This window comes from Antechinus flavipes, chromosome 2 (assembly GCF_016432865.1).
Source record: "Antechinus flavipes isolate AdamAnt ecotype Samford, QLD, Australia chromosome 2, AdamAnt_v2, whole genome shotgun sequence".
Lineage (NCBI taxonomy): Eukaryota > Metazoa > Chordata > Mammalia > Dasyuromorphia > Dasyuridae > Antechinus > Antechinus flavipes.
In genome coordinates this window covers 232,263,492-232,290,745 of record NC_067399.1, presented here as the reverse complement: position 1 = coordinate 232,290,745, position 27,254 = coordinate 232,263,492, and the positions used below count along the sequence as shown (strand labels likewise).

Here is a 27,254-nt window from a genome sequence, read left to right as displayed (position 1 = left end):
ACTGCAGCACACACACACACATGCACACTCATTCACACTTATTTAAAGGTATCCCAGGAGAGGTGACAAAGGAAACCATCATTAACCATATTGCAAATTAGTTTATGGGTTTAGCAGGACCCAAAGAGGCGTTTTAATAATTGCAATGAGAAAGGTGAAGAGCATGGGGGCGATTGGGAATGGAGGAAGGGAAGAAGTATATGGTGCCTATTGTGTGCCAGGCAGATGCTAAGGACTTTGTACAAATATAGCATTTGTACACCCTGTGTGAAAGGTACAATTATTATACACATTTTACAGTTGAGGAAACTAAGGCAAATGGGATTAAGTAGCTTGTCCAGGGTCACCCAGTCCGACATATCCAAAGCCGGATTTGAATCTCAGCACTCCATTTGTTAGGCCACCTAGCTGCCCCTGGGAAGGGAGCAAGAGTGAAAGGACATTGGGTGGAGTTCACTTAGTGAGGAAGAAAGGATGGTACAAGAAGAGGTGTGAGTTGGCAAAGAAAACTCCTGTTTAGTTTGCAGTTCTGCTGGGGAAAGAGCTGGTATACACTGGGGTGAGAGTGGGTAGTGTTGAAGGATATGCAGATAAACAGATAGCCTGGTTTATGGTTAAGGGTTCTGGACTGGAAGTCTGGAGAATTGGGTTTGAATCTCAAATCAAATTCTTGGTGGCCTGGGATGAAGATGATTTCTGTATTTGCCAGTTTCTGCATTCCACGCTGAGATGTGGGTCCTTCCTCTTTCTGTTCTCAGGTTCCCTTCTGTTCTAACAGTTTGTGTTCTAGATTTTGAGGTCCCTTAGAGCTCTTTTCTTGTTTGTTCTAAATATTCTATATTCTAAGTTGCTTTCTGCTACTGGATGCCCGATAGGGATAACTTCAGTATTGCTTGAATCTTTACAGGGGCCACTGGCAAGTCTCCACCCCTTCCACTCCACCCCCAGGGGCCCTGTTCCACAAATGCTTTGGGCCTGTCCGTTCTCCAGGGCACCTGGGAACAGTGAGTACACCCTGTCCCTCCCAGGAGACCCGTGTTGTGCTGTGCTGACTCAGAAGGTTAGCAAATCAATCAGTCACTGGAAAAACACAATCCCTGCCCTCAGCTCTGTTTAGAAACTCCTCCATGGCTGTCTTCCCCCAAGTGGCGCTTCTTCAAACAAAGTGGCTTAGAACCTCTGTAAAGAGACATGTATATTGGGGCAATTTGTTTATATGAAGCCTTGTTAATAAAGGGATACAGAGGGTGAACTAAGGTTTACTCCTTGGAGCATGCTCCAGCAACATAAACACCAGGAAAAACATGGTCTAGCTAGGGCTGAGCCTCAGAGGCCTGATGAGCTCTTTGTGTACCAAGGCCCACAGTCTCAGCCTGAATCAGACCAGTCAATGAATAGTAAAAGAATATATGTGGTAAAGAGAAAAGAGTCCTGTCATTTGGGGACCTGGATTAAAAGCTTGTCCCCAAGACTTAATTGTATAACCCTATGCTTCAGTATCTTCGATTGTAAAATGGTGCTATTAGTCACCTTATCTTTTTTTTTTTTGATGTAGCAGTTGTGAGAACATCTATAAATATTTTTAAAATTCCAAGCTACTATCGATATTTTGAGTCTTCTAGAGATATGAGTCTTTAATAGGAAGACCAGCTTGGGGTCATGGAAAATATTGGATTTAAGAGGAAGAAGACCTGGGTTCTTAAGCTTCTTCTACCGTTATTAGTTTTTCCTTCTAAGTCAAAATAGAATAATCATGAGCCTCCTTCCACTGGACAATCCTTCAAATATTCCCAATTTTCTGCTGAATAAATCATAACCTTCTTAGTCTGGCATTCCAGGTTCTAATCTACTTTTCAAATCTTCTCTCATCCAAATGTTCCTTCATACAGGCTTGATCTCCATGCTTATACTGCTCCTTGCTTTCTGAGAGGGATGGGTGGTGTCTATACTTGTATTCCCAATACTGAGACTAGGGCCCTGAAAGAGCAGATAATTAATCAATATTTGTTTAAATGAATTGAGGCTGGTGTACTGTAATAGAAAGAAATCAGGCTTTTGAGTCAGAGGACCTGAGTTCAAATTATGATAATGCTTCAAATTGATGTGATTTTGAAAAAAAATAGCTTTTACTTTCTGGGCCTTGACTTCCCTAAAAAGAAATGATTAGCTTATCTTGAGCTTTAAAGCCCATTTTAGTTTTAAGCCTGATGAATGAATTGATATTCAAGAAAAATCTATTCAGACAGGGAACAAAGCATGAGCCTATGGTAACATAACTGGACTGAGAAAGTATAAAGAAGCACCTTCCCAAGTAGGAAGGTGGATGTTGTATGCTTTATACAGTTAGGTTAGGGGGATCTTAGGCAAAGGATTCCTAGATTTTGGACTCAAAAACTTTGTTACCTGGAAGTTGGTTCTTACCAGCCCTGGTTTTAAATGATATAAGGAAAAGAGGGGTATCTGGGAAAATTCATTTGGTTACAGTGGAAAGTTACAAGGGACCATTCTTTTGATTTCCAGACCAATCTCCTTTCCACTGTGGAATCCTAGGTGGGGCTAGGATACTTTCATTAAAGTAGGGCCTTTTCTATCCTCACATATGGTGCTTTATATATGAATCGTATCAGGCATTGGCAACCTATGGCTTGGGTAATTAATGTAGCAGGAAAACCATGTATGGGCCACTGACCAAGTCCTTGCCATTTGGGGGAGCTATCTACCATGGAAACAAGTTTTCATAGATCCACAGAATCTCCAAGCTGGAAAGGTTATCTGGTGTTGATATCTCCTTTACACCATTCTCTGACAAGTGGCTCTCCAGATTCAGTGTGAATATCTCTAGTGAAAAGGTTACTACGCATAGAGACAGCCCATTTGTTCTTAAGAAAGATTTAATTAGAAAGCTCTTCTTTACAGTTAATTGAGAGGGAGGAATTAATCAATTTAAACAAAAAATTATATTCTGGGGCCCTTTCTAAACAATGCCCTTATAAGATGCTTTCAACAATTAAAAAAAAAAAAAAAAAAAGACCACATTCAGCCCTAGTGACCAGTCCTACTGAGCCCCTTTCTGGCATTTACAGCTGTCCAGATATCACTGCCAGTCTAGAACAGCAGCTTGAAGATTATAAATGTTTCAGGTTCCAGGGTCATCTCAGCAGGATGACACCATTAGCCTTCTTGCCTCCAAATGTTTCTTCCTGTTAGGTCCTGTCATGTAATTAGACATTGCTTAAGTGTACGGTGTAATGGAAAGAGTATTAACTTTGGGTTTGAGTCACAGTTCTCTGTGGCTTTGTGGAAACAGCACTGAATTTGGATTTAAAAGACTTAAATTCAATTCTTGATATTTTCTAGCATGGGGAAGAGTCAAAATCAAATTAAATGCCATTTCTATGGGAGCAAGATTTCCAGGTGCCATCTTAAGGCGTCCTGAATTCTCTGATTTTATCCCTGTCTTAGGCTCCCCCTGCTGTCTTTAGTAGGAAACACAATTGAGCACAATTCACCCCAGGCAATGGAGAACAAGAACCTGGTCTTGGGCAGCTAGCAAAGTGGAAGCAAAATGACGACCCAGGGTTTGCTCTGGGAAGAGTGGTATATTGTACACTTTTTGCCCATATCCTTTCTGCCTTTACAATTTCCCAATTATTCTAGTGACATCAGGTCACAGTAAATACCCTGAGCCCTCAAAAAAAGAAGAAGGAGAAGGAGGAGGAGGAGGAGGAAGGAAGGAAGGAAGAAGGAAGAAAGAAGGAAGAAAAAGAAAGAAAGAAAGAAAGAAAGAAAGAAAGAAAGAAAGAAAGAAGAAGAAAGAAAGAAGAAGAAAGAAGAAGAAGAAGGAAGAAGAAGAAGAAGAAGAAAGAAGAAAGAAGAAGAAGGAAGAAGGAAAAAAAGAAGAAAGAAGAAGAAGGAAGAAGAAGGAAGAAGGAAGAAGAAAGAAGAAGAAGGGAGAAGGAAGAAGAAGAAGAAGAAGCCACAGACTATGCATGTGAGGAAAATATTAAGGGATTTTGTACCATCTCAACCAAGTGCTTCCCTGACACACGGCCTGCTGTTGTATGGCTTCTCTCAAGAAGCAAGACACAGAAAGTTCTGCTTAGCAGCTACAGATCAAATGGAAGGGCATGAGGGGATGGAAAACAAGGGAAAGAACTGGGAAAGGATCCCTTTGGGCAGTGGTTCTTAACATGATCTGCATAGCTTTTTAGCAGATAAACAGACAGACAGTTAGGCAGATAGATAGACAAGTAGGCAGGTGGCTAGATGGATAGATAGACAAAAAGACAGATCAATAGACAGGTAGATAGATGGATGGCTGTATTTCAGAAATTATCAACCAAAAACTGATTTCCTTTGTAATCCTAAATATTTTCATTTTTGCATTGAAAATTTTGCATTTTTCTGAAGAGTTCACATTTTATAGAAGAAGAAACCCACATTTCCTTAAAGACAGGAATCCCTTGTTACCTGGGAATGGGGTAGGAGAGGTGTCAGCTTAAAGTCAAATAGCTTATAGTTCAATAAAAAAAAAATCCAGAATGGAAGCTAAAAGGATCTAGCTTCCAATCTGCATCCAGAACATTCATTGCACAGCTGACTCTGGGCAAGTCACTTCACTACCCTGCCTCAGTTTCCTCATCTGTACAAAGGGGATATAATAGTATCTATCTCCAAGATTGCTACAAATATCAAATTCTTTGCAAACCTAAATGTATCATAGAGATGTTGACAAAACCCTAAACCATTTACTTAATGAAGGACATTTGTTAAGGTCCTTTCAACTAGGAAATTGTTTAATGCTTGGAATAAAGTGTTTTAGGGGTTTTAACCGGGATTGGGCCCTTCAAGATAATTGATTTCCTAGATAATACTGTTTTATTTTAGGAATTTAAAAATATTATTCTAAGAAGGGGTTCCTAGGTTCCACCAGAGTGCCAGGGGATTTCAAAAAACACACACACAAAAAGGCTAAATAGGTTAACGTGTAGATCAATGAAAGTCCCTCGCAGTATTGAAGCAATTGAGGCCCAGAGAGAGCATGTGACTTTTCCCAAGTTGCACAGCGAATTGAAAAGCTGTATGTCTCCCTCTAGCGCAGAGGCTGGGCGAGATGGGAAGGTAAAATATCATTACAACGGACAAGTTTGTGCCAGAAGTCCAGGACCACAACGCGCAACGTCGATATTTCCACTGCGCCTGTGCAAGGCGCCTATGGCCAGCGTTGCGTCACTTCCGGCGTAGAGGGGCGGGTGGAGCGGACGGTGGGTCGGACCTGTCCGCGGTGCTGGCGGAGACTCCAGGTCGCCTGTGACTCGGCCCACCCACCCTTCCGTTCTGGCCCGGGGGGTTGGTGAGTACCGCGCGCCCGGGGCGGGGGGCGGGGCTGGCGAGGGTCGGCGCGTTCTCGAGGAGGAGGGCGGGGCCGTGGCCTGTGAGGGCCAGAGTATGTGCGCGTGCGCGTGCCTGGGGCGGGGCTGGGAAAGGCGGGAGAGGAAAAGTAGTAAAGAAACTGACCAAGGGAGGGGATGCGGCCTATCACGACCTCCTGCCTCACATCTTGCTGGACGTCTCTCCTTGGATAGCCTTCAAGCATCTCAAACACAACAAGTTCAAAACGGAACTCGTCTCCTTTGCTCTCCTAAACCCTCGGAAGACAAGTTCCCTCTCCTGCTATGTACCCAGTTTTGACCCTCTTCTTCGCCCCCATACTCCATTAGTAACCAAGTCTTATGGGTCTTTCTCTGTCACACCTCAAGCACCTGTCTCCCTCCCTCACACCTGACCGATTGCAACAGCCTCCTAATTGGTTTCTCTACTTCAAGTCCCTTTTCTCTCCCATCTATTCCCACCCCCAGCAGAGCTGCCAGTGTGATATTCCTAAAGCCCAGGTCTGATCGCGTCATTCCCATGATCAAAACAGCCTCCTGAAGTCACGAGAATCAAATGCAAACATTTTTATTTGGCATTTAAAATCCTTTTCAGATTGGCTTCAGCACCCTCTCTAGACTTTGTTTCAAGTCATTCCTCTTCGTGCACACCATGTTCTAGCTAAAGTGGACTAATTTGCTGTTGTGCAGCCACTCCATTGCATCTTCTCTTTCCATGCCCTTGCCACAGGCCAGCCCACATACCGGAAATTGCATCCCTGCTTCACAGCAGTCTCTCAGAATCTTTAACTTCATGCAAAGCCTAGCTTAACCGCCCACTCCTAGAAGGAAGCTTTTTCCGATCCTTCTAGAATAGAAGTTCTGAACCTTTTTTTTGTCATAAAACTCTTTGGCAATCTGGTGAAAAATAGTTTTTTAAATGAAAAAATTAGAGAGTTGCAAAGGAAATTAGTTACGTTGAAATGCAGTTATAATGAAAGTTCACCCACTGGAGGTTATTGGTTTTTTTCCCTTCCCAGATTACATTGTACATGCTATTTGTGCACATTTTATACCCCCTTACTAGAATGCAAACTCTTTGAGGACTAGGGATGTTTTTCATTTTTCATTTGTATCCCTAGTACACAGTGCTTTACATATAAAGGGTGTCTCACAAATGCTTATGGAATGAATGAGGAGAATCAGGAAATGGGGTAGGGATGCTGGGCAAGAAGAAATAATGGTAACTGCTGAATTAAGGGGGAAGTGGGAGGTGAAGAGATAAAATCAGGATATGGAAACCTGGAAAGGGGAACCTGAGAAGAGAAGACTTTGGAATAATGAGGCAGTGGGGATAGGGGAGAACCTGGGGAAGGGGAGACTTAGAAAAAGGGGATATTGGAAAAGGGAGAATCAGAGGAAGAGTGGACCTATGAACTGGGACATTAAGGGGGAAAGTTTATTGGGGAACAGGAGAATAAGAGATAGGAAATAACTACTGACAGGAGAGCTCTTAGGGAAAGGGTAACAATAGTGAAAGCTAGGGAGTGGGGATTATACGTGTTGAATATTGCTTACTTTTCTTCCTTGCCCTCTCTGTAGATTGGAAAGGTTGTGCAAACGTGTCTAAATAGAAAGTCCAAGTCCCAGCCCCTCACCCAGGCTCCGTTGATTGTCATATGGTAGTATTCTGTTGATAACAACCCAAAGTAGAATATAGACAATATGAACTGAAGGGCCCCCTAGACATCATTTATTCCAACTCTTTTATTTTACAGAGGAGAAAATGGACTCCAGGAAAGGAAGGGGACTTTTCCAAGGTCATCTACCACAAGTTGCCCCAACTTTGTTTTCGGCTGAGGAGGAGGTTACTGAGGGCTCGTGAGCAAAGTTGGATATTACTAGTTTCAGTCAGTCAGCCAACAAGCATTTAGCAGGTGCCTGCTGTGTATCAGGCACTGGTACACAGGCATTGTGCTAGGTTCTGGCATACAAAGACAAAACTGAGACAGCGCTTGCCTTTGAGGAATCTACATTCTACTAGGGGTATACGCCTTTACAGAGAAGTAAATACAGGATGTACAAAAGATAAATTTACAAAAGGTTGGGGGAAAGGTTACTAAGAGCTGGGGGAAGTAAGAGGGTTTTCTAGGCTGTACTTGAGCTGGGCCTCAAAGAGAGCTAAGTACATTCCCTTATGGCAATTCGGCTTTTCTTTCAAAATTACTTTCTTGTATTCTGTAGCAGGTGGGAGTTATGGGTAGTACAGCATGCTATTAAGTGGGCTTAAAATGGGTTGTTTAAATTTTTTGGACAGCTTCCTGATAATCTAATGTCCGAAGAAAGTGACTCTCTGAGGACAAGCCCATTTGTGGCACCTTTATCTGAAAATAATGAGCTCCCCAAACAGCCTGGCTATGTGTGCTCCCTGACAGAGGAGCTGGTCACCAAAGCCCGGGAGGAGCTACAGGAAAAACCAGAATGGCGGCTGCGGGATGTCCAAGCCCTTCGAGACATGGTCTGTAAAGACTATCCTAACTTAAGTACGTCCCTGGATGATGCTTTTCTTCTGCGCTTCCTCAGAGCCCGAAAGTTCGACTATGACCGAGCCTTGCAGCTTCTGGTCAACTATCACAGCTGTCGGAGGAGCTGGCCTGAAGTGTTTGATAATCTAAAGCCCTCTGCCCTGAAGGAGGTTCTGAGTTCAGGTTTTCTCACTGTGCTGCCTCACTCGGACCCTAAAGGCTGCCAGGTACTTTGCCTTCGTCCAGGTATGTCTCTTGAATGTTGCTTGATTCTGTGAGCTTGGGTTGCATTTGGTTCTTGTGATGATGGAATAAACTTTCATAGAATTTCAAACAAGAAGGGAGCTGAAAGCTACCTCTAACATTCAGCTTCTTAAACTGGTTTGCAATTCTATGTGGGGTCTCATAACTGAATGTGGGAGTCATGAAATTATGATTATCAGCAAATGTTTGATTTGTGTACCTTTTTTATATACCTATATATCTGGGATCACTTAAAAGCTTCTTGGACAAAAAGGGATAATGGGGAGGGAAAATTTTAAGAAGCTCTGCTCTAACCAACCCCTGCATTTTACAGTATAGGAAACTAATACCCCAGGGGAAGAAAGTGACTTAAGGTTCCATCAAAAGGTGTAGAACTGGGCTTTAAACCCAGATGCCCTGATTCTGGTTGGTCCTAGTGTTCTCTTTCTGGTAGTAGACAGCAGTTCTTTGTGTCTTGTCTAGCCCTTTGAGTGTCTTGTCTTGGCTCAATGATTATTTATTTGATCATGTGGTGATGAAATCCTCTACTGAAGTCTTGATAGATTCTATAGAGCTGGGAAACCTTGAAGTGTGAGGCTGTCAGTGGACAGTGTGACCAATGTCTGAGGCCTGGCTTAGCTGAGCACTCATTGCCAGAAGGTTTGCCACCCAAACTCATGGAAATATCTGTTTAGGTGAGTTTGCACTCTTGTCAGTAGAGGTTTTAGCATAGAATAGGGGACATGTCAGCTACCTGTAAGTATTTAAAGAGCTACCACGTAGGAGGCAAAGTCTGTGCCAGCAGAAGGGACTTGTTCACCATGAGACTATATGTATGTATGAGTAGAGCAGCACAACACTACCATGCAACCACAGGTTTCCTTTTCACTGAGAATGACCCAGATGGGTAAAACTGAAGGTCAGCAGCTTGCGTGGAAGACAAGAATCATAGGCTTGGTAGAAGTCAAAAGACCTGGCTTCCCGTCGCAGTTCTGCTATCTAATCAATTCTGGGACCTAAATCACCTCAGCATCTGAGCTTTAGGATCATCAAAATCTCAGGCTTGTGAGAAAAGCACTTTGTAGACCTTAAATTGCACTATACAAATAGGAGCACATAATCTGACAGAAGATTCCACCCATTCTTTTTCAAGTGCCATGGCTTAGGATTTCCAGCCAAGAGAAGGCTGTGAAACAGGAGGCATATAAAGTGAATAGTCACTTAGTTGTTTTTTTAGTCCTATCTGACTCTTCACGATCCCCTTTGGGATCTTCTTGGGCAAGATATTGGAGTGGTTTTGCTGTTTGCTTCTCCAGCTCATTTTACAGATGAGCAAACTGAGGCAAACAGTAACTTGCTCAGTCACCCAGCTACCGTGTTTCCCCGATAATAAAACACTGTCTTATTATTTTTTTGGACAGAGAAACACCAGAGGGCTTATTTTCAGGGGAGGGCTTATTTTAATGAACATTGACAGCAATGCTCCCTGAGTGTCCCTTTTATCCTCCATCATGCCCCCTGAGTTCTTCTTTTATCCTCTATCATGCCCCTTTTATCCTCCATCATGCCCCCTGAGTTCTTCTTTTATCCTCCATCATGCCCCCTCACTCCCGCTTACATACTGGGTTTTTATGCTGTCCTGCCTCAGCTCTCCTCCGCAGCACTGCTCTCAATGGCGCCAGCAAGCAAATCACTGGGGAAGAACAAGATGACGCGCTCACTGCTGCAGCTCTGATTGGATGCAGCTCGGAGAGTGGCGTGCGTTTCACCTCGGGGGGGGAGGGGGGGGGGACGGTGCATACAGAGGGTACTGTAATATAGCGTGTAGCGCAGGGGATCACCTTCACTACAGTAGCAATCTCAATAGGGCTTATTTTCGGGATAGGTCTTATTATTGGGGAAACACAGTAGTTAGTGTCCAAGGCCAGATCTGAATGGAAAAAGATGAGTCTTGCTGACTTCAGGCCCAGCACTCTGTGTTCTATGGCACTACCTAGCTTACTCCAAGCCTGCCCACTAGTCGGAGCTTAAGCTTGGACAGCATGCAATCTCACTGGGCCTATACTTGAAGGCTTTATAGCTCATTGAGAGAGCCTTTGTTTCTGGCTAGGATGTTTTGACTCTGGTTTAGCTTCTTAGTGACAGGAACTGTATTTTTTGCTTTTCTTTGTACATCCAGTACCTAGCACAGTACTGGCAAAAAGTAATCAATTAGTAAATGCTTATTAATTGATGATTAATTAACATAATTCACATTTTTTTTGTCTGAAAGGATCAATTTGTTAATATTACTCATTAACCAACGTGTCCCTGCCCTTTTCAGGAGAACTGGGCTATATTCCTAGTTTAGTCATTTGAACATATTTCTCTGGGCCTCAGTTTCTCCATTTGTAAAATGAGAGGAGTAGAATTTCAGATCTGTTAGTTTATAATCAAAGAAAGGAGGCCAACTTTTTGTAATCTGTGAATTGTAAAGCAGGGACTGTGGGAATCTGAATTATTGTCACAACCTTGTGAATAGTTAGCATTAAATCCTTTGGTCTCTCTAAGCCTTAATTTCCTCATATGCAAAGGAGGGATAACAATATGTGTAATTGTAATAATAATAATAATTAGCATCAGCTTAGTCCTTAAAGGTTTCCAAAGTACTTTACACATTATCTCATTTGATCCTCACTTGGGAAATAGGTGCTATTATCTCCATTTTACAGTTATTATCCCTTCTACATTGTAGGCCTTAAGGTCACAGTGCCCACTTGATCTGGAAAATCTGCGTAAAATTTTTTTGGCCCTTCCTTTGTACCAGAGAAGAAGTCTAAATTATTATGATTGAAAGACAAAATGTTGATAATATACACTATTATGTATACATTTATGCATTTCTGAATTTTTTCTATGTCATTTGTGGCTTCCATACAACTCCCCCCAAACTTCTGTTTAATATCGTATGCCAACCTGAGATGTACTGAATGAAGTCACAGAGGGAAAAATCATGTTGTGGAAGGGATAATTGTAGTGCTTTTAAGTAAGATGAAATAAGGAAAACACTATAAAAAAAACAAATTATGTTGAAATGTAGTTATCAAGTATTTAAAACAACAAACAGGTTCACAGATCCCAGGGTTAAGAATCCCTGAACTCAGATCTCCCTAATTCCAGGTGAGATACCTCAACCCCTTTGCCATCTCGCTGCTGCTGTAACACACAGCTGGTCACTTCTGCTGAAGAGAATGAAGGGCTGGCCATTGACCTTAACTCATTTCCCTCCAACTCACATAGGCCAGTCAATGAGCTCCATGGAGCTAGAGGCAGCCCTCTGAGCTACAAAGTCCCTTGTCTGGGAGTCCTCCTCTACAGTACCAATGAAATCCCAGGCCCAGACCTTGTTCTCTTTTTCTTCACAGGCCTGATAAAGAAAATGCTTTATAAACTGTAAATGCTACAGAAGTATGAGGTATGAATTCTTATTATTGTTTGTTTCTCCCTTCTTTATCTTGCAACCTTAGATAGATGGATTCCAAGTAACTACCCAATTACTGAGAACATTCGTGCCATATATTTAACATTAGAAAAACTGATTCAGTCTGAGGAGACCCAGGTGAACGGAATTGTTATCCTTGCAGACTACAAAGGAGTTGGCTTAACCAAGGCTTCTCATTTTGGTCCTTTTATAGCCAAAAAAGTGATTGGAATTCTCCAGGTAAGAGTTCCATTTGGGTCAGGGAACAATACGTATTTACATTAGTCAATGGACACTTTATCCTTTATTCTTAGGATTGATAGGTTGGGAAATGATTAGACTTTTCTCCCAGAATCCAGATTGCCCATTTTTTCCCCATGCTATGAATGATTTGAAAGTTTTACCTTATACTGTGGGCTTGCTAGTTGGTTTACCAGCTCCTGTTGTTTGGACAAGATCAGCTCTAAAAATCTGAAGTAAAGAAAACAAAGAAGGCCAACTCCTCAAAAATTGGCTTTTCTTTTTCCAGAATATATAATCTCACTTTTACAGTCATTTATGTGAAATTTGTATGGATGAAATTTTTCTTTTCTTTTTTTTTTTTGATGAAATTTTTCAAAGTTCAACCCTCTATAGAAAAATTTGAGTATTTTTGTGCCTCAGATTATTGAAGCCAATTGTAAGATGTTTTCTTTTTTGGTATATTTTTTTCCAATTACATGTAAAAAATAATTCTTAAATTTTGAGTTCCAAATTCTTTCCCTCCCTTCTACTCTTTTTCCCTTCTTGAAAAGATAAGCAATTTAATAAGATTATACATGTGCAGCCATGTAAAACATATTTCCATATTGCTATGTTGCAAAAAGAAAACAGAGAGACCAAAAAAAAAAAAACCCACCACCAAGAAAAATAGTGAAAAATTGTATGCTTAAATGTTCATTCAGACATTAGCATTTCTTTTTCTGGAGGTGGACAGTATTTTTCACATAATAATGTTTTCCAAGTACTTTTTCACTTATGAGACATGAGGCCTAGTGCTCTTTCCATGTTCCACCATGTTCCACAATTGTTCTAGCAGGACCCAGGTTTTGACACGGCCCCTCAAGCTAGAAAAGTTTGGGGAACAAGCCTGGCAACAGACTCTGTACCTTTCATCTGATGGCAGCTAAGGGCATTTGATAATTTGATAATCAGATGATTGATTTGAAGACAATGAAGACATTTTTTTGGCCAGAATTACTCAGATAAGCACTGATTGAGGCATGGAGGTATGAAAAATACATATTGGTAGGAGGTGTAGACACTGGAAAGTCTGGCTTTTTTGAAGCTTTGTGGGAGATCACTAAGGGTCAGAAGAAGCTTGCAGCATATTTTCATCTCAGAGGCAGAAGTGGGTGTTCCCCCTTCCCTATTACAAAATTAACTGTTTACTACAAAAGACAGCTTCGATGGGTAAATAAACAGCAGAGGCCCTTGTTTTCTGTATCTTTAAGAGTTCTCTTGTGTCCCATAGGCACCTCAGACATCTTCTTACTTCTCTTGGCCCCACTCTTTCTCCTTCCAGTCATTTAAACAGGGGAAGAGGAGAGATGCAAATGCTGAGGGACAGGTTAAAGGGATGGTGTTCATTTCAGGAAGGCTGAGGATATCGGATGTCAGACTTGGAACAGACCTGGCCCATGACAGGTCTGACCTAGAAAGCTCTATGCCAGTGTGATGGAGCACAGAGCAAAATGAGTAGTCACATAACTTGGAATGTATTCAGTACTGAGAACTGGATTGTTAGAACACAGAATGTCAGAGATAGAAGAAACCTTAGAGGCACTTAACCTATCTCTCATTTTATAGATGAAATCCAGAAGAGATAACTCACTTGCCAAAGTTACACTGTGAGTTGATGGCCAAGCAAAAATAGTTTTTCCTGTTGCTCTGCAATACCTCCCACAGAGGATTCCTGGTAATGGGGAATAGTTAAGAGCAAAGAAAACATTTTCACTCTCACCAACACGGGCAGTCTATGTTGTAGGCTCTCCATCAACTCAATTGATACTCAGTTTCTGTTCAAACTTGTTTGGGACCTGCTTCTGTCTCAGAACATAGCTTGCTTTTCTTTGTCTGCCCAGTTCTTTGAACACAGGTGAACTTATAGCTGTTTAAGTGACCGATTTGGCATGTGCTGGGTTTTTCTAGGAATAATGTTTAACGTTACAAAGAACAAGTCCATATTTATATTTCTGGCTTACTCCAGAAAGACCACCTGATCAGAAATTAAGTTCCTGATTTAGGTCCCAGTTTTGGTTTGCACATAAGAAGCAGATCCAGAAATGGATCTAATCTGGGTGGTGTTGGCATTTTGGTACAGGGAAAAGAACAGGGACCTAGGGGTGTGGAGACTTGGATTTGAATCATGACTTCTTCATAGTTAGACAAGTCGTATAACTTCTAAAACTCAGATTCCTCATTTTTAGAAATGGATAAATGAGCCTTGGACTGCCTACTTTTATTTTACATGGTGGTTGTGATTATCAAATTCAATATGAAATTGCTTCATAAATTGTAAAAATACCATGACTATTGAATTCAATTAATAAATGTTATGCTCGTATGTAGTAAATATTATAGGAAATGTTTCCAAAGTAGGAATATACAGACTTTTGTTTTCTATAGAAGTTTCCCAGATGTTCTAAAATACTTTTTCTTTTCTTACCACAGGATGGGTTTCCCATTAGAATAAAAGCTGTCAATATTGTAAATGAACCTCGAATATTCAAAGGCATTTTTGCTATCATAAAACCATTTCTGAAGGAGAAAATAGCAAATAGAGTAAGTGACTTACTTCTTTTCCTGTCAATGGCAGCTTTAAATGTCCTTTTTCTTTTTCTCTTTGAAGAAGTTCAGGACTACAGGTTTGTAGCACTATGGATAATATCAGGCTTTTTCCAATTTGTTAGTTTTGCTTAATTTTTTCCTTTTTTTTGTTTCCTTTTCTATAGGGGATGGCTCTTTGGGAGGGGGAGGAAGAGGGAATGCACTGGGAAATGTAGGTGATGTAAAAAATACATTAATATAAACATTTTTAAAATAAAGCTTAATATAAATTTTATTATAATACATTATATTTTGTGTAGTGATAATATGTGATTTATTTATTATCAATTTTTAATATAAACTGTTAAAAGTTTGTTTTTATCTTATAGAGTCCCCTATTTTCCCCCCAATGTCTTATTTTTGAAAAGATGAGTAAATGTTAAGCTTGTTTGTATGTCAGGGCAGACTAACTGTGGAGATGTAAATTGAGAACTTTCTCCTTAAAATGAGGAGTTTAGCCTCTATGCCCTTCTAGAATCCTTCTCTGTCATTCTGTGATTCTGAGGCTCTAAATTCTCTATTCTCTAAATGTAACAAATGAACCAATCTTCTGGGAATAAAAGGAAATTCATAAAGGTTAACAGTATGGAGACAGTGGCTAGCCCACCTTCTGTTCCCTTTTGGCCCTGTGAACTTATATTTCTGCCTCAGCTTCAGCTGGAGAGTAGAACTTAATGACCTCTAATCCCTTCTGTAGATCTCTTCAATTTTAATTTCCTCCTCTATTACATGAAGAGATTGGCCAACATAATTTATAAGCTCTTACTCAGCTCTTACATTCTGAGTTTAAGACCCCTTCCATCTCTGACCTTTAGTGAATCTTGGTTTCAGAAAGTTAAGAATTTACCTTGAAAGCTGGCACTACTTCGGGTCTTAATTATTTTTAAATATCTTGATTTTTATCTAAAATGTTAGATCAGAGGGCCCCACAATAAGTAGAAAAGTGACTTAAAATAATTTCTTATTAAATAGAACTTTTAGTCATAAATATGCTCTATGAATGATTTTCAAAAAAGTTATTTACCCAATTATTAATGGCTATTATAGTTGTCTGGACTTTGTTTCAGAAACTAGAACTATAGAACTGAAGATTTCTTCCCCACTTGCCTTTTTTCTTTCTGGTTTTGTTCTCTGGGAAAAAGTTAGCTTTTATATTGTGTTGCCACAGGAAATCGCCAATCTAGGACCCTGCTATTGCTAAGGCCAACTTTGGGGCCAGTTACACAAGTGTTTTTACATGGTATTGTCAGAAAGGAACTAGACCTGAGATTAGGAGACATAGGTCTTAAATTCTTGACTCTACCACTTGCTAGCTATATGATTACTTCTGCTCCTTGAGACTCAGTTTCCTCATTTGTAAAATGATTATGATAACCCCTGTCCTGCTTACCTTCCAGGATGGAAAAGTTTTTGTATGTATAGGATGATGTAGAGGATATGTGTATAAGATGTATATATGTATTATGTAGGATAATATACGTAAAGTATATTAATATAAATAAAAGGCTGTGAAATGTGTACTACTCTTATTCACTGACACTCATTACCCTTGGTGGAGTTTTGTTAGCAGCAGGTGGAAATTCAGCTCTGTCCTAACATCTTTACACATGGATTGTTCCCTGTTTGTTTCCTTTCAGTTTTTCCTCCATGGATCAGACTTGAATTCTCTACACCTGAACCTTCCAAAAAGTATCCTTCCCCAGGAGTATGGAGGCACTGCTGGAGAGCTGGATGCAAATGGCTGGAAGGAGGTGCTGCTGGCTTCGGAGGAAGACTTTGTAAAGGAGTTTTGTAGGCCTCTCCCTCCCAGCAGTAGCCTCCTCCAGGAGACCCCACTGGTGGAGAGAATAACTTCTGAGGTTCAAGGAGATGACTCCATTCGGGGAGTAAAGTCACAGCTGTACTCCTGCTATTAACCAAGAAGTCACATAGTTTTCTACATATATTGCAGCCATTAAGTAATTTCTTTCTCCCTCCTAAAGCATAAAAGGAGAATAAGTTCCATGAGTTTGACCCTTTCCATATAATTGAACTAACAGGATAGAATTTAAGCCTGGTGAAGTCATGATCAGCTTTAAAATAAAGATGTAGTACAGAAGGTAACAGTAGGTAAGTTGCTTGAGAATGTCTTAAGATAGACCTTTGTAATACCTTTAAGCTCCTTGAAAACACCTTGCCAGTGATCGAGTTTCGTGAACCCCACTTTCAAATCTGATAGCTGTGCTTTCAAGATATATTCCTGTAATTTCTATTAGTTTGGGTATTTCCTTTCCCAAAACAGATTTCAACTCTCCCATGCTTTGATAGAAAATTTCAGGAGCTTCTGAGGCAAAAGCAATCTCCCACTGATGATGAACCTTTCTGTACTTAGTTGTTCTGGTCATTGAGTAGCAAGTCTAATCTATTGCTTGGGCTGTATTTAAAATCCTTCCATCTTGATGGGACCAACTCGCATCTATCCACTCAACATTGGCTTTGAGAACCCAGTGAGGACTTGGGGAATCTCCGAGCTTTGCAAAAAGAAATCCAGTAGGGGGCAGTCCAAGAATAAGAGAGATCTACTGTCTTGGAGAAATCAGCTTGTGACAGGCGAGCTTATTCTGTTGCAGTGAAGATTGCTAGGAAGATTATGAAGATCACGGAGGGGATCCTCATGTCTGGTTTCACAACAATCTATACTTAAAGATCACTTTCCTTGCACTCCTACTTCTGTCCTCAGTGTGGTCAGGAGCTGCTAATTCATCATCTGTTCCCTTTTTTAAACCTTAATATGGTTCTTGCTGCAGTCTAAAGGCCTCAGGGCACTTTCCTTTCAGTATTCAGAAGCTAAAGATGTTGTGATCTCTTGGAGATTCCTGCTGAAGTGATCCCATTTTTCTAGTAATCCTAAAGGTCTCATCTCTCATTCTTTATCATTTTGGGAAGATAAACAATATGGCATGGCTGTGGAAGGATACTGTTTTAATAGATAGAAAATCACCAGATTTCAATGTAGTATAATAGAAAGAGCACCAGGCAGCCCTGCCATCTGGTCCCATTTCTGTCACTAATTCATTGTGGAGCTTAACCTCTGTGGATTTCAAAATTCTTTTTAACTATAAAATTGTGGAACTCAGTTTAATTATTGGACTGTATCATACATCAGTTTTCTACTTGCAGATGGAAGTTACAGTGTAGTGGACAGAGTTGGACTCAGAGACAAGACCACCTGGGTTCCAACACATCCTGGGTGTTTGACTCTGGGCAGACCATTTAACCTGTCAGTGCTCTAGTCAGCTCTAAGACTACAGTTACAGAGAAGGTGTGACTTGTAGTTGTAGAGGAAGTTTGCTCACCTTGGAGTTCCCTGTGAAATTCCAGGCCTAGTTCTTATCCCTTTCCAACTACTGAAGATGCACAGCTACACAAGACTAAGGAGATCTTGTCATCTTTGTAGGTAGGCATCACTAGGGAGAATTCCCACACTGCCTGTATGCCAGCCTTTTATTCACTGAAATCTTTGCTAAAGATTAGTTTTAGTGACCTATATTTTGTGAATCCAGTGAGTTTTTCTGAGTAAAAATTCAGAGTTTGGGGAAACAAATGGAAATAGAATGTTTTTAAAAAGCACATATATTTTTGAGATTTCCTGCAAGCTTTCTGTCTGTAATTATGATTTATATCTGTTCATTAGCATTCCTGAGCTGCTTTGCCACTCCACTCCTCTGTTCCAGGTTGAGCCCTTATAATGTGCCAGTTATAGTCAGGTCAGCCATTTCTAAAGATGGACTGGGAGTTTCAGCACTTTACATCTTCACTGTCAAGATTCGCCTTTGCCCTAAACCCTAGTCAAAATGAGATTTGATGTCTTTTTAGATCTGGTTTATGTCTGGTTTATTGCATATACAAGATGGTTTTAAATTGTAGTTTTATCCTTTATGTGCCTCTTCTCCACATTTATTTTAATGTGCTGCAAAACCAAGAGCAAGGCATACAATTAATTCTCTAAAAGCAGAGCAATTAAGACATGCTGAAGCCATTTGTTTATACTTTTACTACCAGGTAGTTCATCTATATAATTCTTTCTTAAAAGCACTTACTTGACAGGGTTTTTTGTTTTTTTGTTTTTTCTGTTGAAATTCCATTTACTTTACCTCCTTGGTGCCAATTCTCAATTAGGGAAACCTTATCTCCCTATAGATTAACATCATGTTGTCTAGGAAAGAGCTAAGAGACATTACATGTTTTAAGTGCCAAAATGATAATGGCAGTGTCTCTCAAATCACCAAAAATGGAAAAACAAAGATTTTCATCCGGGAAGCCTCAGAAGTGAAAAACTGTTTCTGAAGGGAGGGACAAGTTTCCATCAGGCCTGTTGGATCTAGGTTTGGAACAAGGTAAAGATTAAGACACATAGAACAGCAATAAAAAGTAGGATTAACAGAGGAAAGTTGAAAATCTGACAAAAGTCAGAGGAAATTAGATCTTCTGGTCACTGGAAGGAAGCAGAAGAGGTAAGTAGAAAAATAGAAAAAAATTTCCATGGTCCAAAGTTCCTGAGTATTAGTGGCTTTAGTGAGTTAGCCTTTTGAATTATTCAGCATTGTTTGTTCATAACTTTAAATATGAATGATCTAGTAAATCTAGAAAATCTACATAAGGACCAGGTCATGTTGCAAATCTTCTCCATGAGTACCCTTGATATGATGGAACCAAGGTTGTAATATTCTTTCTTGGAAGGTTGTGATTTTGGGATATCTGATCACTAGATATTTCAGCAGGTTTGTGCAAGGATGATGAGTGGGGAACTCACTTGGATGAGAGCCTAGGTAGTCCCTATACGCTGTCTTATTGGGGCAATTGAAGTAGTTCTTTACTGGCAGTGAATAGGAATAGCAAAAGGCAATTATGAGTCAGGTTTTTTCCATTGGCTTTGATGTGAAGTGACCTGTACTACCAACAAGAAGTGATGTTAGTATGCAAAGCAGATTGTGCCATAAACCAGACTTATCGTGGCTTGTAGAAGTGAGAATTCCAACTGTCACAGCTGCATGGGAGTAGTTGCTTTTTGTCTCTCCCTTTGAGGAAAAGTCCTAGCCAATTTTACAAATTTCTGAAGCCATTTTATCCCTATATTGTACCACTTCTTTGGCCTGACTACTAGAAGAACAACATTCTTAAGGTATCTCTCACCCTTGATGCCATTACGCACAATTTGGGTCTCAGTTGCCCCATTTGTAAAAAGAAAATTATTTCCCAAGGCTTATTTAATCTCTAAAGTCTGTGACTTTATGATCAACAGTTATATTTAGAGAATGTGCTCTTTATTAATTGGCTCATTCAAATTAATTTGATTTTTTAAAAAAATTTCTCCTAGGTTAGAATTCTAGAATACTGCAGTTCCCTCCTGAGTCCATCTTGGGCCTTTGTTAGGGACAAACTAGGAGTTTTAAAAGAAAGTGAAAGAGGGAGCTTTGTTTTAATAAGAAAAAAGCTTTGGGTTTATAATTAGAAGATTTGGATTTGAATCCTATGACCTAAATCAAACATTTTTCCCTCTTTAAGCCAGAGTTTCTTCCTTTGTAAAATAAGGGGATTTGACTAGATGCTCTAATATGAACCTTTCTTAGCTGAAAATTATGTGGTTTTGTTTTGTTTTTTTAAACAAATATCTAATTGTTGGTGAGCATTTCTTCCTTGACACCTGTTGGCAAATCAGCTTAGGAAAGACAAAAACTTGTTCCTTCATAACTCCAAGAAAACTTAAGATCTCTGGTAGTTTATCCAACACTCATCAGAAGTCAGTTGTCCTGGGAGGCAGGCATGTAAAACATCTCAGATGAGTGTCAGGTCCCTTGTCAGTGACAATATTGGTAGGATAGGACAGCTGTGTGTATGGTCCCATTTGATTCTAAACCTTTTAGTGGTTTCTGAATTGCCCTGTTTTATTTTCAGATGAATTGTGGGTAGCTCACCATCTTTCCACCCCTGGCAGCTAGAAGGAAACATTCTCTAGTACCTCCTCATGTTTATGTTTCAAACTTGCATCATTTTTTAATTTCTTGCTTAAAAAGGAGTGAAAGACCTTTTAAACTACTGATTGTGGTGTGGTTGCTCCTTTGGTCATTGAGTAGTATGCTAATATGAAATAAAGGAAAACAAGGATTATTCTGAGTAGGAAAGATGAAATCCTGAGTCTATTACAGTCGAAGGAACCCTATTACTACTACTACTACTACTACTACAGTAGAAAGAACCCTATTATGGAGAGTGAAAAGACTCGAGTTCTAGTTCTAGCCTTGTGACTAGCTGGGTGATTTATGGCACTTCATTCTCCTGTCTGTGTTTAATTTCTTTAGCTACAGAATAAAGCTGGATTAGTTGGTCTTGAAGGTTTCTTCCACTTTGGATAATCTCCGTGCTAGCTTTCCTTTCTGTCCTAATATCCTTGTTGTATTCTAAAGCTCCATCAGGCTCTGAGGTTTTGTGAGTCCCTTCTCCATGCACAATTGCTTATTCTGAGGGAAGCCAGGATTGAAAAGATTTATACTGAATTGGTAAACCAAAGGTTTCTTTTCAAACGTGTGATCCAAAGGGAATGTATGCTGCAACAGATATTAATCATGTCACTACCATGTCACATGGTTTTAGAAAAAAGACCAAAATGGTTTTGGTCACACAAATATTTCTTGAAGGACCTTTCACTAATATGAGGGCAATAACTCAGTAACTGTTGCTTGCTTGTTTGTTAAATAAGCATTTAGTTTGTTATTTTTCTTTTCTTTTTTTTTTTTTTTTAAATATAAGCAAGCATAATTGTTTCCTTGGGCACAAAGTCAGTGGCTGCTTGGGGTTAAGCCTGTTTGGTAAAAATGAGGCTGGGGGGAGGCAGGAAGAGGAAAAGCAGACCAGTTCTGCAGTTGGAGTATTTGAATCTATGCCATGGCTTAGACCCTGACAGTGCAGCCTCTGCTTTTGATGTGGCCAGAGTTCTAGCTTATATTCTTTAGCCAGTTTTGGGCATAAGTTCAGTCATTTGTCATTCTTTCTTTGAAACTGAGACTCTGTGGGGATAAGTGTGCACCTGGAGGTGGATTGAGTCTAATTCCGTGTTTATTTTGACAAGATATTTATTTTTATAATGCATTTTATAACATGGTATGGTGAAAATGTGTTGTTTTGTTATGCATGACTGGATCTTACACAATTAAAAATCTATCTTGGGTTGAGTGCGTGTGGAGGCGTTAATTTGGTGACATGAGTTGAAATTTAAATGGCTCTAATATTCTATTTCGAATAAACTCATTGATTCAGTTAAATGAAACAAGCATTTATTAAGTGTTTCTCTATATGTTCGATACAAAGTCAAAATTTAAAAAAAAAAGAGTATCATCATGCAGCTTCAGTTTTGCTGGAATTTTAGGGATCTAAACTCTTCTAATTCAACTACCTTTAGAGATGAAAAAACCCAGACCCACTCCCACAGAGGGTAAGGGATAGAGCCAGAACTGGAAGCCAGGTTTTCCAAGTGTAAGGTTGCTATTTTTTTTTTTTTTACCACACCACATCTTACAACTCTAAATGACTGTACACACCCCATATCTAGTTTTGTATTTTGAGGGGGAGAGAAGAAAAAAAGTAGAATACAAACCAAACAAATCTTAGGTTAAAAAAATGATTATATGGTGATGCAAGGTAGTTCCTGAATCTTAGCCAGATACTGGTAATCACATCTGAGGAAGGTCACAAATTCCTTAAGGCTCTTAGATATAGGTTTTATAATTACATAAGCTAAATGGTCTGGGACTGAGGAGATAAAACTTGGGCTCTATTCTTGCTACCAGCTCACTTGTGGCATGACTGGTGATCTACCAACTGTCCCATTGATGAAACTTGGCAGAAGCCTTTGTACCAGGGACACCAAATTGCAGCTTCCAACTGTGCCCCCCATGTGACATACCTAGGGTGGGATGGTGATGGCAAGGAATATTATTGTTCTCAGTTGCTGTTTTCTCAGAAAAAAAATGAAAGTGCCAATGTCTATGTTATCATATTTATGTTCCTCACATCCAGATCATCCCAGCTGCCAAAAAATCCTATTTTTTTTTTTTTTTAACACTTTAAGGTTTGTACAGCACTCTTGTTACAACTATGAAATGGACAGCATAAGGAATAGCTTCATTTTGCAGATGAAGAATGAGGCTTTGAGAGGTTCAGTGACTAATCTGAGGCAGAACATAAATGCAGGTATCTAAACTCTTTAAATCTAGCATTCTTTTCATAATACAAAGATGCCTGACCATACAGTAATCAACAAATTCTACTTCTTTATACTCTAACCAGGTTAAGTGCAGTGCAGAAGATCATGGAGGAAGAATTCTTGATCTGAAGGCAGGAGGCACAGATTTAAATCCCTAACTGCTCCTTAAAAACCCAGATGATTTTGAATAAGTCTGTGTCACACCTCTGTGAGCCCCAGTTTCCCTCTTACTGTAAAATGAAGGTATTAAATAATATGGTCTTCTAAAGCCACTTTAGATTAAATCCAAAGAACTTATCTCTTTAATTGGATAGCATTTCCTAGTTCTTCTATATATCTTCCTAGCAAAGATGTCTGTGAGTCAGAAGATGTGCATTTGAATTTTAACATTTGCTGATGAGACCAGCACCAAGTCATCAGATATAAATCCAATCATCTTATGATTTCTGTGAAGCTCAGTTTCCTTCCTTGTAAAGTAGGAATACTAATATTTGGGGCACTTAAATGGCACAGAGGATAAAGTGTTAGATCTAGAGTCTCCTATTAGCTGTGTGACCCCTAGACAACTCATTTAATCCCCTTTGCCTCAGTTTTCTCATCTGTAAAATGAACCGGAGAAGGAAATGGCAGATCACTCTAGTATCTTTACCAAGAAAATGTTATAGAGTCAGATATGATTGAAAAGAGAAGAAACAATATTTTTGAGTGTGGGAACGAAATGGAGGAGTAGCTAGTAGAGCCCAGTTTAGCCAGACCATAAGAGGCTCAATAATAATAAGGCTCAAAAGCTAGACTCAAATGCTAGGCTTTTTTATCTGAAAAGTCATAGGGAGCTAAAAAAGGTTTTAGAGTAGGGGACTGACATGATTGGGTTTGGGCTTTAGGAATATTATTCTGTGTTATGGAATATTATTGTTCTACATGAAACAATCAGCAGGATGATTTTAGAGAGGCCTAGAGAGACTTACATGAACTGATGCTAAGTGAAACAAGCAGGACCAGAAGATCATTATACATGGCAACAAGACTATATGATGATCAATTCTGATGGAAGTGGCTCTCTTCAACAATGAGATGATTCAAACCAGTTCCAAATGTTTAGTGATAAAGCCATACACCCAGAGAGAGGACTGTGGGAAATGAGAATCACAACATACCATTCTTACTTTTTTTGCTGTTCACTTGCATTTTTTTTCCTTACTCATTTCCTTTCCTTTTTCATCTGATTTTTCTTATGCAGCAAGATAATTGTATAAATATGTTTATATATATTGGATTTAACATATTTTAATATGTATAACATATACTGGATTGCTTGCCATCTAGGGAGGGGATGGGGGGAAGGAAGGGAAAATCTGGAACAAGGCTATACAAGGGTCCAGTGTTTAAAAAATATCTGTCCATATGTTTTGAAAATAAAAAGCTTTAATAAAAAAATATTATTAACAGCTGTGTAAAGAATGGATCAGAGTGAGAATAGAAGCAATAAAACCAAATAGGAGGCTATTATAAACATCCAGGGAAGTAGTGACGATGGCCTGAAGTGGGATGGTGGATATGTGAATAAGAGGGAATGACTGAGAAAGGTTATGGTAAAAGAGCTGACAATCTTGGCATGGTAAATGATTGGATAATGGGGAATGAGGAAGAGGCAAGTTCATGAAGCTGAGTAACTATGATGGTGGTCTCTTTGATGGAATCAGAGAAACTTGGTAAAAAAGGGCAGATTTAAGAGGAAAATTTTGTTTTGAACATGAATTTATAATGTCTATGACACATGCTGATGGAGGTCACTGATGCAGATCTAGAGATCAGAAGAAATTAGGGATAGATAGCTATCCAGAGATATAGACAATTTTAGCTAATTTGGACTAATCATTCATACCTTTGCTCACAACATTACCTATGCTTATATAATTCAGTTACTGTATTCCATAAGCATTTATTATGTGCAAGACACCATGCCAAATGCTGGGGACACAAAAGCAGTAATAGAATAGTTCCCTACCCTTGGCATGTACTACCTATTTAGGGAATAAAACATACATGCAAGTATCTAAATCCAAATTTTAGATGGGGGGAGAGAGGGAAGCAAGAGGTTGACATTGAGCACATTTCAGGATCAGAAGATCCTGAACCAACCCTGAGCTGAATTCCAAAGAGAGCTAGGGACAGCAAGAGGACAATTTATACAAAAGCCCAGAGGCCACAGATGGAATGTCAATTACAGAGAATACAATCTTTCTCTGCCCAGTTAACTTCTACCCATTTTTCAAAGCCCAATTCAAGCTCCTCCTCCAAAAGGCCTTGCCTGAAATCTTCCATTTAACAACAATCTCTACTCTTAAACCTCCCATAGCACTTTATTTTCTGATCCCTGTGTTAATGTCTTTATTCCCCCCATTTGTCTAAAAGCTACAATAGGTAAGCATCATCTACTTTCTCCAGGATTTAGCAAACTAAGGGATTGAGGAGGAGAATTCATGGTTAGCCATGTCTTCTCTGGTTGTCATTGGCTTGTTATTCTGATTCTCAAAGAAAAGCTTTGTTTCATAGCTTCTTGTGAGCCAAAAGGGACAGCTTACCAATGTCATTTGTTCACAGTGACATAACTTCAGTGCCTCTCTTTCATTACTTCACAACAGCTTACTCAGTAGCAGGGATGAGGCAAAATTGAGAGGTAACATAGAATAGGGAAGAGAGTGTCCAGGATTTGAAGTTGGAATATCATGGTTGAGAGGTTCAGGTTTGACTACTTATTTAGCCATATGTAAATTTGGAAAAGCCACTTTTCTTGAATCTTAGTTTCCCTGTAAAATGGGAAGAAAAGCTGACAGCAACTTCACTTGGTTGCTGTGAGATTAAGTGTCTAGATACTAGATACAAAATATAAGTATAAATCTTAAAAGTGTGAACATTACTAAGTAGTTGAGTTTCCTAAAAGCTTCATGAAGCACATTATAATATAGATACCAAACATGTCTGTGGCATCTGAACTAGTTCTTGGTCATTTTCCTATTTGTAATAGGAGAATGTCTTCATTACAAAGCAAAGAATTGACAGGTGAGCAGCAGGCAATGAGATGATGCCATCATAACAGCTGATGATTCAGAATGTTTTATGGTTTAAATGTTTTCATGGTTTAATGTCACCTGATTTTATTTATCCCTAACAAAGCTAATGGTTGTGTTTAAGGAAACCTTCAGATACTATAAGCTTTACTGTCTCCAGTTCTATACAGAAGGGACAAAATGAGGCAAGGAGTTTCATCTATCTACTGACTTAAGTCTTAATATATTTCTGTGGCTCTCTATATATCATGTATATACTTCTGCCTGATTTTTGATACCTTCATATTCTATCTCTCTCCCAATCTATCAAACCTTTTCTTCCACTGCTCATTACAATTCCATGTCCCACCAAAAGCCTTTATTCCAACAGGTAAAATCTCCTCTAAGGGTATTCACAACTCCAATTTTTTTTTTCATGTCAGTTTTCCCTTCCTTGAATAACTTTTAGTCTCATCTTTCTGTCTAAATCCTAATCCTATATTCTCTTTTGGAAGTCTTTTTTTCCCAAGTTCACAACTTAGGCATCTGTCATCCTTACTTAACACCTCACTTTTCCTCATCCAACATAGCCAGGTTTTCATGCCTTGGTTTTCACACAACACCTGTTTGCACTCTTAGAACCCTCATCACTTCACAACAAGACTACTATGATAGCTTCCCAATTGATCTCCCTAATTCTAGTCTCTCCTGTTTTCAAACCATCCTCCAGACTAAGTGACTTTTCTAAAAAACAGTTCGGACCATGTCATTCCTCCTCGTAAATTGCAGCAATAGTACCTTGTTATCTCTAGGAACAAATACAGAATTCCTCTGTTTAGCACTTATAGCTCTTTATCACTTGCCCTCAATCTCTCTTCCGGTGTTATTAATTCTGCCCCAGTTACGCCCTCTCCAATCCAGGCAAACTGATCATCTTGCTGTTCATCACACACACAACATTCCATATCTTATGCTGGTGCTTTTGCAAAGGCCAGGCTTTATACCTGGAATATATATCCTCAATGCTCTCTCTTAGAATCCCCATTTCTCTTCAAAACTCAACTCACATGCCACCTCTTTGCTTGAGGCCCCCACCTCATTGTCAATAGTCTCCCTCCAGACACCTCATAGTAATTATCTGCATATTTACATAGGTACATGTCATTTCTTCGAAATGAATGTAAAGTGCTCAAAGGCAGATATGGTTTCATTTATGGTTTTGTATCCCAAATGTGAAGGCACATTAATAAAGACTTATTAATTCAAGGTTCAGCTTACGCTCAACATCCATAAGTCTACGACTGCCTTAGCCAATATGTTTCTGTCTGAATTCCCATAGCAAACACTGTTTGTGCCGCTCATCCTCCAGAGCAAGGGTCATGTTATTCTGCACATAGCAAGCACTCAATGTTATGTATTCAATTATAATTCCCTGATGCTGAAATAAAGCAGTCTATTTCTCTGTATCATCCTTAACAGCAGTGCGCTTTCAGTCATTTT

General features: G+C 39.5%; 1 protein-coding gene across 3 annotated transcripts; it reads left to right on the top strand.

Moving 5' to 3' along the window:
• Positions 1-253: 253 nt before the first annotated feature.
• TTPAL (alpha tocopherol transfer protein like) lies at positions 254-21,673 on the top strand. 3 transcript variants are annotated; one of them, XM_051976503.1, is made up of 6 exons: positions 254-1,004; positions 7,148-7,189; positions 7,687-8,140; positions 11,644-11,837; positions 14,310-14,420; positions 16,103-21,673. In XM_051976503.1, the coding sequence occupies exons 3-6, from the start codon at positions 7,702-7,704 to the stop codon at positions 16,379-16,381; spliced, it is 1,023 nt and encodes a 340-aa protein (XP_051832463.1). In that variant the 5' UTR covers positions 254-1,004; positions 7,148-7,189; positions 7,687-7,701; the 3' UTR covers positions 16,382-21,673. The 3 variants fall into 3 exon arrangements, with proteins under 3 accessions (XP_051832463.1, XP_051832465.1, XP_051832464.1); XM_051976505.1 differs by lacking the exon at positions 254-1,004 and adding an exon at positions 3,930-5,353; XM_051976504.1 differs by lacking the exon at positions 254-1,004 and adding an exon at positions 3,930-5,353 and having other exon boundaries at positions 7,148-8,140.
• Positions 21,674-27,254: the final 5,581 nt, after the last annotated feature.

Bases quoted from the DNA above. Each gene is read 5' to 3' on its own strand.
- TTPAL (XM_051976503.1), top strand. From the start codon at position 7,702: ATGTCCGAAGAAAGTGACTCTCTGAGGACAAGCCCATTTGTGGCACCT. The intron at 8,141-11,643 runs GTATGTCTCTTG...TTGCAACCTTAG, and splicing joins GGTACTTTGCCTTCGTCCAG to ATAGATGGATTCCAAGTAAC. The intron at 14,421-16,102 runs GTAAGTGACTTA...GTTTCCTTTCAG, and splicing joins AGGAGAAAATAGCAAATAGA to TTTTTCCTCCATGGATCAGA.